Source organism: Macrotis lagotis, chromosome 3, assembly GCF_037893015.1.
Source record: "Macrotis lagotis isolate mMagLag1 chromosome 3, bilby.v1.9.chrom.fasta, whole genome shotgun sequence".
Lineage (NCBI taxonomy): Eukaryota > Metazoa > Chordata > Mammalia > Peramelemorphia > Peramelidae > Macrotis > Macrotis lagotis.
Window position 1 is genome coordinate 176,594,561 of NC_133660.1, and position 15,297 is coordinate 176,609,857.

Genomic DNA, 15,297 nt, shown 5'->3' on the forward strand with positions numbered 1-15,297 from the left:
TACCTTGATGGATTCTGCAGAGGGATTTTGAGACCTCTGAGACTTTGACCAATTTCTAAGATTTTTTTGTGATTTATTTTTAATTTTAAAAGAAAAAATTAATATTTAACTTTTTTGCATGCAAAACTATTATGGAAAATTTAAAAAAATCCTCCCTTGCACTTACTTCTGGTATGTTTTTATGGAAACAGAAAGAAGAACACTATATCACAAACCTTCATTTTTAACAAAGGAAAATTATATTTAATTCCCCTCCTACTATTAAATTGTTATGTGACATGATTGAGTCACTCAAACTGAAGAACCTAAATCTCATATACTTATCTATTATTGACTCATACTTCATAGACCAGTGGGAGATCAGCTCATTCTTTGCACCTTATGTCTCCAGAAAACAACATGAAAGATTGTCATGACTACAAATCCTTCCCTCTGAATTCTTTTGGGGTTGGCATAATGATACTAATAGCTATGTAGGTGCTAGATTCATGATTTTTGTTTAAAAGTATGTAAAATTATTTCCTATTGTCCTCAACACTTTCCTTCACCCTTAGATAATGATTTCCATTGGGCAGAGAAACATGAATACTTATTAATATCTATTTTCAATTATTATGCCTAGACTGATTTCTGATAAATATGGCTAAGTTTATATTTGGATAATGAGTTCATAATAAGAGTAATATTAAAATCAATTGTTTTTGTTTTCCTTTAATAGGTTGGACAGGCAAATGATGAATCACTGACAAATCAACTTATAGATCATCTCATGGGTGAAAGTGATGGCATGCCCAAGGTATTAAAGTAATCATCCTTGTGCTGTTTTAAGAAATATTCTGTTGTGTCAAATACTTTCACATAAGTTTTCCACAAATGAATTCTACTTAAGTCCCATTATCACCTACTAAAAATTACAAAACCTTCGTAATGTGAGATGGAGGTAAGAAGCAATTTGAGTTGATGAAAAGTTTAAATTACAAAATTTTGCTTTTTCCAATTGGCCTAAACTGGTTTTTAGACATATTATTTTCTTCAGTATTTTTTTTTTTTTTTGTATTTCACCAAGCTGCTGATTTGGTTTTCCTGATTTATTTGCATCACTCTTATTTCTACTCCCATTTTTTCCTCCACCTCCTTCAATTGATTTACAAGGTCTCTTTTGAGTTCATCCATAGCCTGAGCCCATTTTCTATTTCTCTTGGAGGCTTTGGATACAGAAGCTTCGAATTTGTCATCTTCTGAATCTTCCATGGGATCAAAGTAGTTTTCTATAGTCAGATTCTTCTTTTTCTTTTGTTTGCTCATTTCCTCACCCTAAGACTAATTTACCACACTTCTAAAACTTTGGGGGTTTTTGGGGACACCCCACTTGGACCTTTATTCCTCTAAGGTCTTATGCTCTCTTGTCTGTGCTTTGATATGTAGATGATCATAGGTGCTCCCCTCTGCCCTGGAGCTATGAGGAGTGTCCCTGCTCAGCTATCTTAGTATGGAAGCCCAAACTCTAACCTGGATCTGAGTGTGGACAAACAGCAGAGTCCTGCCCCAGAGACAGCAGAGAGATTTCTGCAGTCTCCCCCAACCCCCTTACCATCTGTGGGCTGTGTTCTGGAGGTGCAGGCTGGTCCTCACTGCAGGGCTGCTCTGAGGTCAGGGCTCCTCACTCTGCACTCACTCTGTTGCAGCAGAGTTCTCTCACCACCTCTTCAAGCTATTCCCGGGAAATTACAAAATTTTGAAAGAAAATCAGTTTAACATTGAAAGCTTAAGAGTTTTCAAATATTTAAGTATGCAAATTGAATTTTGGAAAAGAAGAGGTACCACTTCTTAACATGTTGCATTTGAATATGAGGTGAGGAGAACATGGGTATGAACCTAAACAAAGATCTTACCTAGTTATCTTTCTGACCTTGTATCAGAAACTAAGACAGGAATAAAGTGGAAGAGAGAAGATAACAGTCAAGTTGATACTAGTAGTGGTGTTTTAAATAGTTAAGTTAACCTGGAATATAGTTTCATTTGATCAAGATACTGTGCAAGATTAGAGTATCTAAAAACAGAGATATAATGGCATTGTAAGATAAATGAGGTAAGAAGGATATAGAGAAAATAAAAAGCAAAACAATTATACTGGTGGTATAGTGGTGGGGGAGAGAGAGAGAGAGAGAGAGAGAGAGAATTGACAAGATGTTCCTCCATTAAATATCTTTTTTTTTGTCCCAAAGCACCATTTATACAGGAGATATTCCACAAATTTTTTTCATAAATGGATGAAATTGACTAGTGTTTTTTTGCAAGGCAAACGGGGTTAAGTGGCTTGCCCAAGGCCACACAGCTAGGTAATTATTAAGTGTCTGAGACTGGATTTGAACCCAGGTTCTCCTGACTCCAGGGCCAGTGCTTTATCCACTGCGCCACCTAGCCACCCCTGACTAGTGTTTTGAGACTGAAAACCATACAATTATTAGTCATCTAAGGGGGATCATAAGATTTAGAGCTGGAAGTGTCCTCAGAAGTTGGCTAATCCCACCCCTTTAGTATCTATCCAAGAAAGTCAAAAAGGTCAAATGACTTGTGGTAGAACTGGACCTCAAACCTAAATTCTCTGACTCCAAATACAGCACTCATTTCCTAGTACTTTATTATTTCCATAAAATACATTTTCATATTTTCATTAGCAGTTTTAATATTCAAACAACTACAAGATTATAAGAAATTGAATTACCAGATGTGGTACGTTATTCTGGTATTGATCAGTTAAATTTCTTCTTATATTTGATATAAAAAATAGACCAGATATTCTCTCTTAAATATTTTAAATTATTTGGCATAATTTAACTTTGTCCCTACACTAATAATTTTGCATTTTTAATGGGAATCAGAATTCTATATTGTATACAATTATAGTCGTACTAAACTGATAGGGACTTGGAGACTTGGAAAGACCCCTGCATAAGATGGAATTGAGATGTATTACAGGAGAACTAAGAAGTGATGGTGAGGAAGGGGAACATCCCAGAGATGGAGGACAGCAAAGTGATGATTATGTCATATTTTATAAGTATGATAAGTATGTTCCTCCAATATAAAATCAGTATATTAAATGTCCTTTTTTTCCAAAGCACTATGCATATAGGAGCTTTCCATAAATAATCTTTTCATAAATGATGCAATTGACTGTTTTGAGACAGAAAGCATATAATTATTAGTCACATAAGTCATTGTCATCTTCTGAATCTTCCATGGGATCAAAGTAGTTTTCTATGGTCAGATTCTTCTTTTTCTTTTGTTTGCTCATTTCCTTAGCCCAAGGCTTTGGGGGTTTTGGGGGCCCACTGGGACCTTTATTCCTCTAAGATCTTATGCTCCCTTGCCTGTGCTTTGATATGAGATGGTCATAGGCACTCCCCTCTGCCCTGGAGCTCTGAAAAGTGTCCCTGCTCCACTATCGAAGTGTGGAAGCCCAAACTCTAACCTGGATCTGAGTGTGGGCAAACAGCAGAGTCCTGCCCTCTGTCCAAATTTTGTTCTATATTAAAAAGTCACAAGTTTTGAAGTTAAATAAAGTTTCTTCCCATGTAATTGCTTCTTTTTGCTTTTGTATTGTTAAATTTGTTGGAAAAAAATATATATATCTAGTAGACCAGGATAGCTGTATTTGAGTATAGGAAGGTGATTAAAATTTAAGAAGAGTGAAAAGTAAGAAGGGGCCAGGGTGTAAATAGCTTTAGATATCCATCTGAGGACTTCATATTTGATCCTGAAGGTAATATGGTATTTAGGAAGTACAGGAATGGCATGATTCTACCATGGGCCCATGGAATATAGGATTCTATTCGACAAAATATGCCCATCTCCCTGACAGGGACATTATCACTGAAGTTGTGCTGATTTTTGTTAAAATTTTTTGAGAATTGGGTAAAACATGGATGTGTTTATAGGCAGAATGGAAGTAACCAATAAATATGGGGACATTGAAAACTGATGTGAGAGTAGGGATGATAGGCAGGGCCATTTGCTATAAGAAGTAGGTGATGGAATGGAGATATAGTGGGGGCAATATACTGAATTAACTGGGAGGGTATAGGATCAAGTGTGCATATAGAGGGATTTGCCTTGGCAAGGCACCTTGTCTTCATCAAGCATGGAATTAAGGAGTAGTAGGGGACAATATCTGACTAATGTGAGATGGGAGGAGGGGAAAAGATGAACCTTTTAGTGAATGGTGATGTATAGAATTGAGCAGGAATCCTTAGGAGAGCAGTGGGGAGAGGATGCCACTGTACATTTGAGGAAATATGGAAAAAATTTGCAGCATCAGCTGGGATGATTAGGTAACACATTTGTAGAGGGCCCATTCAATTGTTTCAAAATATTCCCCAACTCTAGCATCATGAGAATAAACACAAAGGAGTTGGATAATAGGCGAAATTTAATGTTGGAGTTGGACATACACTATAGGATCTGAATTTCTGGGATAGAGAATATGATGGGAGGGGTAGTATGAAGAAGAGATGGGTGAGTACAATGACCAAGACTAATACTAGGGCTAGAGGAGTCAGCCGATTTTAATGTGAGAAGAATGTTTACATTGGGGCTTCCCTGCTACCACTGTAGACCTTGTCGTGAACCAGTCCTGAGGAAGATAGACCCTTATCTCTTTCTGGGGACAGCTAGTGATGGTGAGGAAGGGGAACATTCCTTAGATGGAGAACACCAGAATGAAGAAAAGAGAAGTTCTAATCAGGAAGCATTTGAGGAATGGGAATGTGACTACCAGTTATTTTGGTAGTTGGGAGGTGGAATAACTGTGGCTGCTAGTTATTCTATATAGTTGCTTATATATGAAGAACTTATAGTTCTGAGACTGCATATCTCTACAGTTTGAATACAAGCTTTGTAACTGGTTTTGAATGTGTTCTGTACTGTACTGTATGCTACCTATAAAAATATATAGCATTGCCAACATAATGTCAGCATACTTTTTTATTTAAGGATGCCAAATATCTCTTCCGTCTGTACATGGCATTGAAGCAATATAGAGAAGCTGCCCAAACTGCCATAATAATTGCCAGAGAGGAGCAATCTGCTGGTAAGTACCCTTATTATCATTGTACCCATTGTTCTTCCTTCTTGACTGTGCCAGAAGGCAAATAATTTTTTCATTATTACTTTCTCTCTGTTACTCTGTTCGAAACATAGTTTATGTTTAATTTAAACACATTGTGACAAGAGTACTTTGGAACACTTTTCAAAGATCCTTGGTAGGATCACATGTGATCTGACTCCCTGATAAAAAGTGTGCATGACCTGAGGCTCCTGGTTGCTAGGAGTCATGAACGGTCATGAACAAGAATCACACAGGATGAATGGACTATGATATGTACCTGTGGAGGAAGTATTCACAGTTATGAAATAATAAGATTCATGGAAGTATTTAAAAGCCAATTTATAGGACAGCTAGGTACCGCAGTGGATAGAGCACTGGTCCTGGAGTCAGGAGGACTTGAGTTCAAGTCCGGCCTCAGACACTTAATAATTACCTTGCTGTAATGACCTTGGGAAAATCACTTAACCCCATTGCTTTAAATAAATTTTAAAAAAGAAAAAAAGAGAAAAAGAAGCAGATAAAATTCAGTTTTTTAAAAAAAAGCTAATTTATTAAAGTTTAGGACAATGATTATTTTGAATCCTGTAACAAATGAAACAACATTGTAGTAACAAAGATAAATTGTATCCAAAGATTTAAAGAACTTAACTGCTTATCAGCTGTGGGAAGAAATTTAATTTCCCAGTATCAGAACAATATGCCATATATAATACTTCAATTTCTAATAAAGTAGTTGCTTAATTTTTAAAAAAAATTAATTTTAATTTTTTTAGGTTTTTGCAAGGCAAATGGGGTTAAGTGGCATGCTCAAGATCACACAGCTAGGTAATAATTAAGTGTCTGAGGCCGAATTTGAACTCAGGTACTCCTGACTCCAGGGCCAGTGCTCTATCCACTGCGCCACCTAGCCACCCCTTAAATTTTAAAAGTACAAAATAAAACTACTGCATGGAGTCAGTACTAGATAGTAGTTACCAAAAGTTTTGTCATACATACCCTTAGCAAGGAGTCAAGAGTGCATACTCCTCCTCATAGAACTAAAGCTCATGTGGTCAGTTCCATAAGAAATACTCTTATCTAGCCTCCAACTACAACATGTTTATAACCATGTGTGATTTTAGCCTTAATTGAGATCACTTTTGCCACCCTTGGTTTTTTGGATTTACCTGAAACATAATATATTCTATTCTAGGCTCTCTTATTAACTTTATGTGAATATTTGTCAGTAACATATTGCTATATACATTCCTATACCCTTTTTTATTTAGAATTATGTTATTAGATGTTTTCCTTTTTTTATATACTGTTTTGTTTTCTTTCTTTAATCCTCATGCTCCTTGTTTTATTTTTTAAAAAAGTAGTTATCAAAGAAAGGAATTAGAATTAACATTCTGTTTCACTGTCCCAGAACCAGGCTAAAATATCTTACCCTCAGTCTTCCAGAGTAAACATAAGGGTTGGAATGTCTTTATTACCATAGGCTTGAGGGACCTACTTGGTCCCTGTCGTTGTTAAATAGTGTGACTAGAATCTTAATTACATTTATCCACTTAACATCAATCAACTTTTATAGAAAGCTTTTTACTTTGAAGATACAGGAGAAACCAAGTACAAACATCTCCCTTAATAATGCTGGAGAATAAGTTTAACTTAGTTCTGCTCCTACATAGCCTGTGTAATTATATAGCCACTACTTGGCTGGAGAGTCTGGAAGGTCACTACTGAAGGTCACTCCTTGCTCCTCTGGGTGTTGGTGTTACTTACACTGGCTACTATTCGAAACTCTGGAATGCTCGGATGTCAAGGTGCCCTCTGGCCTTTTGAAATCACAAGGTCATAGACGCCACTTCTATCTCTCTAATTTCCATGAGTTAAGGACTCATTGAACTCTTGAGGGTTAGAGAAGCTGAGAAGCAACTGAAAAATGGCTTCTGGAGCCAGTCAAAGAGGTTCCTCTTCACTTGGTGGTTTACTGTCCAAAACAAATTACAGAATATCTATATATGTTCTACAGACTCTTCAAAGCATTTCCATTTCAGATCCTCTTAATACTCCTAGAAGCAAAAAGTGTGTTCCCCTGTATCTCCAAATGGGGAGATGCTATTAGTGGCACTTTCTACCTATGCCTAGACCTATTACATATAATCCTTTTCATTTGTTCTCCCTCTTTTCACTAAGCAGAGACTTACTTTTCTTTTAATTTCTTCTTTTATAATGTCCTCTGAAGTTAGATTGATATGCTTGTGACTATTACCCATTTCTACATTCTCCCTTAGATGACATTTCTTTCTTCTTTCTGTATCTGCCTGTTTCCCTATTGATTTTAATGTAAGGTTAATTTTTAGGTTCATGGAATGCCTGCTCTCCCTTACCATCCATATCTATATGTTTATTATATATTCTTGCTCTGATGTGCCACAATTACATGGAATAATAAGTTCTTCCCTCTTCCTCATGTTTTCCTTAGTATATTTCTTTCCTCCTCCCTTCTCTTTATTCCATTAAGTCAAACCAGACAGTCTAAAATTCTGCCCAGGAATTGAGTTCGTCTTTGCTGCTTCTTTGATTCTTTAAGGATAGGGTTTTGATGAAATGATAGTCTCTTTTCTACCTATGGGGAAATATACATTTTATCATCTTTCAACCCCTTAAATGAACTCAAAAATACTTACCATTCTAGATTTTTCTTGTCTCTTATGTTTTCATTTCAGAGATTTCTACCCAACTTTTGTTTTTTCAACAGGAATGTTTGAAAATTATCTATTCTAGTAAAAGTACATTGTTCTCCTGTAGGTTTATACTGAAATTTGCAGGATAAGTTATTTTTGTTTGGAAGTTTTTTTCTTCTTTCGGTTCTTGATATATCCTATTCCAAGCTTTACTTTCATTTTTGTGTTACTGTGAGATCCTGAATGGTCCTTTGTATTTGATCCTTTTTTCTGTCTGCTTGCAGTATTTTTTCTTGTAATAAAACTTCTGATTTTTGATTATGATGTTTCTGGAAGCATCCATTTGGGGTTTCTTTCAGGATGTTACTGGTGGATTCTTTCTAATTCACTTTTCCCTCTGGCTCTATTATAGGGACTCTCATCCTTTTTGGTGGCATAAACCATTTAACATTTAATTTATTTTAATAATAACATTTAATAATGCTTAAAACATTAAACATTTAAATGTATAAAACAAATATAGAAATTATGAAAGACCCAATTATATTAAAACACAGGCATCAAAATAGTACAGGGACACTGTTGTCCCCTGACTGAGGATGAAAGCTCTTCTTCCAGAACCTCCACTAAAAGAGGGAACACCCAAGTCTTCTTTCTCTCCCATTTCCCATTGGCTTCACTCCTCTGGATGTTTCCATTCTGTCCCCATTCCAGATAACTTTTCCTTTTCCTTCCTTTTTGTATTTAATCTTCCCTATTACTTTGTAAGCTTCTAAAGGACAGGAACTAACTTTGTGTCCTTAATGATTAACACAGTTAGAGTATACCTAATAAATGCTGGAAAAATGTGTTTATTGAATATCTTGAAAATCAAATAAATCACATGGATAGAGAGAGAAAGCTATATCAACTATTCTTGATGCTATAGTGGCAATTATAATTAAGTGGATTATATAATTGTATTTGAGTTATCTGGAGTTCATAATTCACAAAATTCAACAAAGGAACCAGTAGTAAAACTAGTGACTTCAAATGTCCATACATAAAGCACTGTGGACTAACCAGGGAGACAAATTCAACCTTATATATATCATTGATTTGGTGAAATAAAACCCAAGATTGAAATATAGGTCTAGATAGGCATAACTTACTGAATTTTTTTTTTAGATTTTTTGCAAGGCAAACGGGGTTAAGTATCTTGCCCAAGGCCACACAGCTAGGTAATTATTAAGTGTCTGAGACCGGATTTGAACCCAGGTACTCCTGACTATAGGGCCGGTGCTTTATCCACTATGCCACCTAGCCGCCCCCTTATTGAAAATTAATAAAGTAATAAAGTAAAAGGAAATGATGTATGGTAGTACTGTATATTAAGAAGGTATGTTTATGTGAGGAAACATAGGAACCAGAGGAGGTTACTAGGGTGTATTTTGGGGTAAGATTAATTTGACTGTAGGGTAGGTTAGGAGGAGATAGAAATGATTTTCTCTACAGAGACTACAGACTACTTGGACTAATGATGTTTGTCATTCATTTTGGAAGACTATCATGATATCAGATTCCATGGCATGTACATGAACTGATTTTGAGTGAGGGAGGCTGTGCTAAGTAACCAGCCTTACTTTCTCTTCCAGTCATCTGGGTCTAATGGCCAGATATGAATCAAAATGACTAGAAATGACTCTGGAATGGACTAAAAGAGGAAATAAATGTGTTCAGGAAACAAGTCCTAATCCTAACCAGAGGCATGTTATATTATTTTTTTTTCTTTTAGGTTTTTGCAAGGCAGTGGGGTTAAGTGGCTTGCCCAAGGCCACACAGCTAGGTAATTATAAAGTGTCTGAGGCAAGCTTTGAACTCAGGTACTCATGACTCTAGGGCCAGTGCTCTATCCACTGCACCACCTAGCCACCCTGGCATGCTATATTATTGAGCTTTGAGTTATATAAATAACTTCTGGAGTTCTCTTCCTGTCAAAAGCAGTGTAGCTGATAAATTTCATCCTTTAAAAGGCAGAAATCTAATTCTCATTAACAAGGAAGGTTGCTGGGACAGAAATTGTGGGAATTAACCATTCCTTCCTAGAATTTGTGATAGAAGACAGGTAAGCTGGTTCATAGATTTTGGGAAATTATATTTCACATAATTCAGAGAAAGGATTTGTGGGATCCCATAGACTAAAATGCTACAGGAGAAGCCCAAGAAGATCAGGAAACTTTGAAGAATGAAATTATAAAGTCAGAAAGGAAAATAATTTTGATAAGTAGGAAAAACAGGAATTATGTGAATGTAGATGCATTGGGAATTCACCAAACAACTTAAGATTTTTAAAAAGATTCACACAGTGAGTAACTCTAAGAGTAAGTAACAAAGAATAAATATAAAGCATGACATGGGCCTTTTAAAATAGTGTCAGGACTACTAAAGCTCAGAATGACCTGAGTCTGGTGAGGGAAGCTAAGGACAACCAAAATGGGTTTGAGTTTTTGTGCAGCTAATATTAGGGGAAGGAGGAGACTCAGAGAAAGGACAGAACTGCTTTTCTGGGTTCAACAAGTATTTATTAACTGCCTACTATCTGCTAGGCACTGTACTAGATGTTAAGTCATACAAACAAAAAGCCTGAAACAATTTCTGCTCAAAAGGTTCCAGTATCCTAGTGAGAGAGATAACAAGAATATATAGGATGAAAAGAATATATAAAGAGAATAATACAAAGTCATTAAACATAATGTAGTTTGAGAAATAGTACTGGTGTAGGTGGTGGTGTTTAAGCAGTCTTGAAGGAAGAGTGTGATTCTGTGAGATGGAAGGAACTACTTTCCATGTCTACTGCTATGGCCTGTGTAAAGGTATGGAGATGGGACATGGAATGTCTCTTTTTCCTCATGTTCCTCATGAGTGAGTGTTTCTCATGTGTGAGAGAAAGTCAGTTTGGATGAATTGAGGAGTGCAAGTGGGAGAGTACTGCAGGAGAAGTGAGACTGGAAAGATAGATTGGTGCCAAGTTATAAAAAACTGTAAAATGTAAATAGAGGAATTTATATATTACACTAGAGATGTCACATAGTCATAGCTCTACTTAAAATTATTTTTGTAGAAATGTGTAGGGGATAGACTTGAGTGGTGGGAATGAAGCAGGGAGACAAATATGACATTCTAGGTGAGAGGTGATTAAGGATCTGAATTATGGAAACATTGTATTTCCCCATGTATAAGACACCCCCCTTTTTGAAAAATTTGGGGTCTAAAAACTAAGAGCATCTAAGACAGTGGTTGTAGATTTTTTTTGACTTGCATTTCCTGCTTTTTTGTGCTTGTTGTCTTTTTTGCTCATTGTTTTGCTTTTGTTACCAGTATATTAGGTCATGTTTTGCCACATTCTGTCCAGAATTGGCTCAGAAAAGATTTTCCTACAGTTGCTGAATTCAAGTTAAAAGTGGCCCAGTTTGGGGCGGCTAGGTGGTGCAGTGGATAGAGCACTAGCCCTGGAGTCAGGAGTACCTGAGTTCAAATCCGACCTCAGACACTTAATCATTACCTAGCTGTGTGTCTTGGGCAAGCCACTTAACCCCATTGCCTTGCAAAAACTTAAAAAAAAAGTGACCCAGTTTGTAAAAGTGAATGGAAATCGTGCTGCTGAACATAAGTTTGATCCTTCTCCAACTGAGAAAACAAGTTGAGCCTGGCTCTGGGAAGAAGAAACTGTACTGAAAAATGCCCTGTCAGAAGAAGGCCATGAGAGGCAAGTCATCCTTGTCCCCAAAGATGGCTCAGCAAGAGGCAAGAAGAATTGCTGATGAAAGAGAAGTTCCTGATTTCAGAGGGGAACACAGCTGGTGCTTCAGGTTCATGAAATGGACTAAGCATGTGTCCATGCACTAGACTTGCCCAGGTAGTGCTTGTGGTCAACCACAGACCAGAGCACAGGCAGGAGAGCAGGCAAGACAGTTGATTTGTCATCAAATATAGAAGACGACAAGCTAATGTATGGGTGTTTTGACAGTGATGAGGAGCTGTATGAATTTGATGATGAATAAAACTTGAGTTCAACAACCTTATGTGACACATTGTTTTTTCAAATTTCAGTCCCCCAAATTAAGGTTAATTTTATATATGGGGCAATGTGGTAGCTGTTTGAGTAGGAAAAGGGGTTGGATGCAAAAAATAGAAGAGGTAGAAATTGCAAGGTCTGGCAACTGATTGGATATGTGGGGTGAAAGAGTCTGAGAATTCAAAGTTAAAAACCAGGGAGATGGGGGCTGCTAGGTGGCGTGGGGGCAGCTAGGTAGTATAGTGGATAAAGCACCAGCCCTGGAGTCAGGAGTACCTGGGTTCAAATCCGGTCTCAGACACTTAATAATTACCTAGCTGTGTGGCCTTGGGCAAGCCACTTAACCCCGTTTGCCTTGCAAAAACCTAAAAAAAACCCCAAACAAACCAGGGAGACTTAAAGGATGGCAATATGGAAGGAGGATTTTTTGAGAAAGATATTGATTTCTATTTTGGACATGTTGAGTTTAAATATGGAAAATGAGAAATGTACAAGACAGGAAAAGTGAAAATTTTCCAAATTTCCTGACTTAAAAAAATAATCTATACCAAGAGAGGAAGAACAGCATAAGAGATAGAGGACTGTCCTTGAAGTCACAAAGATTTGAATTCTAGGCTTCTAACATATACTGGTTCTGAGACTCTGAGAAAATTACTTAACCAGGTATCTTTCTGAGACAATTAAGTTTCAGAAGTGTTATTGATCTGCATTGGCAGAGAAAATTCCTTACCAAGAACTCCCTATATAAGTGAAATCATAGACCCAATAAGTAAAACAAAACAAAATTTAAAATAAAGCCAGTAAATTTGAATTTGATTTTTGGGAAATTCTATAATAAATTCAAATGATCAGAGAACACATAGAACACAAAGAAAAGGAAGAAAAGTCATCACAAAGAGTTTGCCACACCATATTAACCATATTTCTTAATTTGGGCAATTACAAAACTAATAGATGATGATTTTTGTCCTTCATTTTTGAAGAAGATGACATCAGGGGAGGTGATGCCATGACTAACACATGAATTGAATTTGAGTGAGGAGGTGCTATGCTAAGTCACTAGCCTCATTTGTTCTTCCAGAGCTATCTGGGTCCCGTGGCCAGATATGGATCAGGACAACTGGAGATAGACCTGGATGCAAGTTAAGTGACTTCCCCAAGGTCACACAGCTAATAAGTGTCAGATTTGAACTCCTGTCCTCCTGACTCCAAGGCCAGTGTTCTATCCTAGCTGCCCTAATAGAGCAGGGAAAGATTATAGATGTAGTTTTTTAAGATTTTAGCATGGGGGAAATTTAAGTTTTTGATGACCAAAGTACACCACCAAAATATCAATCTTTGTGTGTATATATATATATATATATATATATACATATATATATGTATATGTTTATGTGTGTGTTTAAGTTGGTAGTAATCTATTCTTCTTGTTTAAATTCATTTGTAACTGAACCAAATAATATTGAACCCTAAATTAGTTATCTATAAAACAAGGCTTTAATCTCCGTTTGAAAATGCCCAGAGACACTGCTTCACTTTTATTTGCTGTATGTGTCAGATTTTGAGTAAAGAGCTGTCTTTATCAGATAGAGGTTCTAGAGATGATTCTTTTCTCTCTTAAGAGTTCAGACTGTTCTTGCCAGTCTTTTCCATGGAGAACTGGTATTCTCATTACCATGTCTGCTAGCTATTTTTTTGCAAGGCAATGGGGTTAAGTGATTTGCCAAGGTCACACAGGTAGGTCCTCCTGACTCCAGGGCCAGTGCTCTATCCACCTTACCACCTAGCTGCCACTAGCTATCATTCTATATCTCACCTTCCTTTCTCAGTTAAACTCCTTGAAGAAAGTCATTTATACTGTATCTTTTCTATCTTTTCCTTCTCTTCAAAACCCTTTGTAATATTTCATTTAACATCATCATTCAATTAAAACTGCTCTCTCCTAAGTTATTAATGGTCTCTTGGTTGCTAAATGTAATAGCTTTTTCTCAGTCTAATATTTTTGATCTGTCTGAAGCTTTTGACAATATTGATCATCCTCTCCTACTGAATATCTTTCACCTCTGGCTTTTCACAATGTTCTATTTTGATTCTCTCATCTGTTTAGCCATTTGTTCTCAGTCTCCTTTGCTGGTTTTTCATCTATGTCATGCTTATGAACTGTGGGTGTGCTTTAAGACTCAGTTTTGAGCCCTATTTTCTTTCTACTCTCTCAGAGGTCTCCATAGCTCCTATGTGTTCAGTTGTCTCTGTGAAGATGATTCTTGGATATATATAGTAGTCCTGCATCATCTGATATCATCTGATGTTCAGTAGGTATCTCAAATTTGTTTACAATAGAATTCCTTCCTTCCCCCCATTTCTGTTGTCTCCTCTTCCAAATACTACTAACCTTCTAGTAACCAAGGTTTGTCACTTTAGATTCCTCAATCTCTTTCACCCAATATATTCAGTCACTTGCCAAATCTTATTTTTTCCTCCTGTCATACATCTTAAATACACTTCCACTTTTCTCCACTCATCCAGACATGAATCTAGTTCAGGACCTCATCATTTCTGGTCTGGAATACTGCCATAAACTTCTGATTGCTCTCTCAGAGATCTACCTATGTTACCCCCTCTATATTTAAAAAAATCACAATGTCTCCCTATTACCTCTAGAATAAAATGTGAAGTCCTCTCTTTGGCATTTAAAGCTCTTCACAAACTGGTCCCTTTCTGTCTTGTCTTCTTAAACTCTGTATTTGTCTTCTTTGTGCCTATCTACTTACATGTTACTTCAACTATTAGAATGTATGCAAAAAGAGTGCCTCAGAGATTTGTGATTGGCCCTAGGCTGTTTAACATTTTCTTCAGTTAATTGGATGAAGGTTCATATGGCAGACCTGTCAAATTTGCAGATGCCAGAAGCAGAGAGAGAGAGAGAGAGAGAGAGAGAGAGAGAGAGAGAGAGAGAGAGAGAGAGAGAGAGAGATAACATACTGAATAAATAAGAGTCAGGGTCCAAAAAGATCTGGATAGGCCAGAGAGCGCTGGGTCAAATCTAATGACATGAAATTCAGTGGGGGGAAAAAACATAAAGTTTTACACTAAGGTTCAAATAAATTCATAAGTATAAAATGAGGAAAGTATGATTAAATAAGTTTTTTTTTAAGATTTTAATTTTTAGCAGACTTTAATGGTGGAATATGGCAGCCCTAAAAGCTAATTTGATAGTGCTATATTAAGAGTGGTGTAGCTTCTACTAATAAGGTACTTTTGCTAAATTCTGCTCTGGTCAGACCACATATGGAGAATTGTATTCAGGTGTGAGCACCACAGTTTGGGGAGAATACCCATAAGCTGGAAAGGATGACCAGGATGGTAAAAAGCTTTAAATCCATGCTGTTAGTGTTGATTGAAGACTCTAAAGATGTATGTGAAGAGAAGATCCAGAGAAGATGGGGGTATGATAGATGATAGAT

General features: G+C 36.7%; 1 protein-coding gene across 6 annotated transcripts in view; it reads left to right on the forward strand.

Moving 5' to 3' along the window:
* LOC141518002 (WD repeat-containing protein 19-like) overlaps positions 1-15,297 on the forward strand; it is a 192,938-nt gene that overhangs the window by 142,385 nt on the left and 35,256 nt on the right. For all 6 annotated transcript variants that reach the window (XM_074229620.1, XM_074229621.1, XM_074229622.1 and 3 more), the window contains 2 exons: positions 719-796; positions 4,996-5,092. In XM_074229620.1, coding sequence (XP_074085721.1) covers positions 719-796; positions 4,996-5,092 — 175 coding nt within the window. The remainder of the gene's footprint in view (positions 1-718; positions 797-4,995; positions 5,093-15,297) is intronic.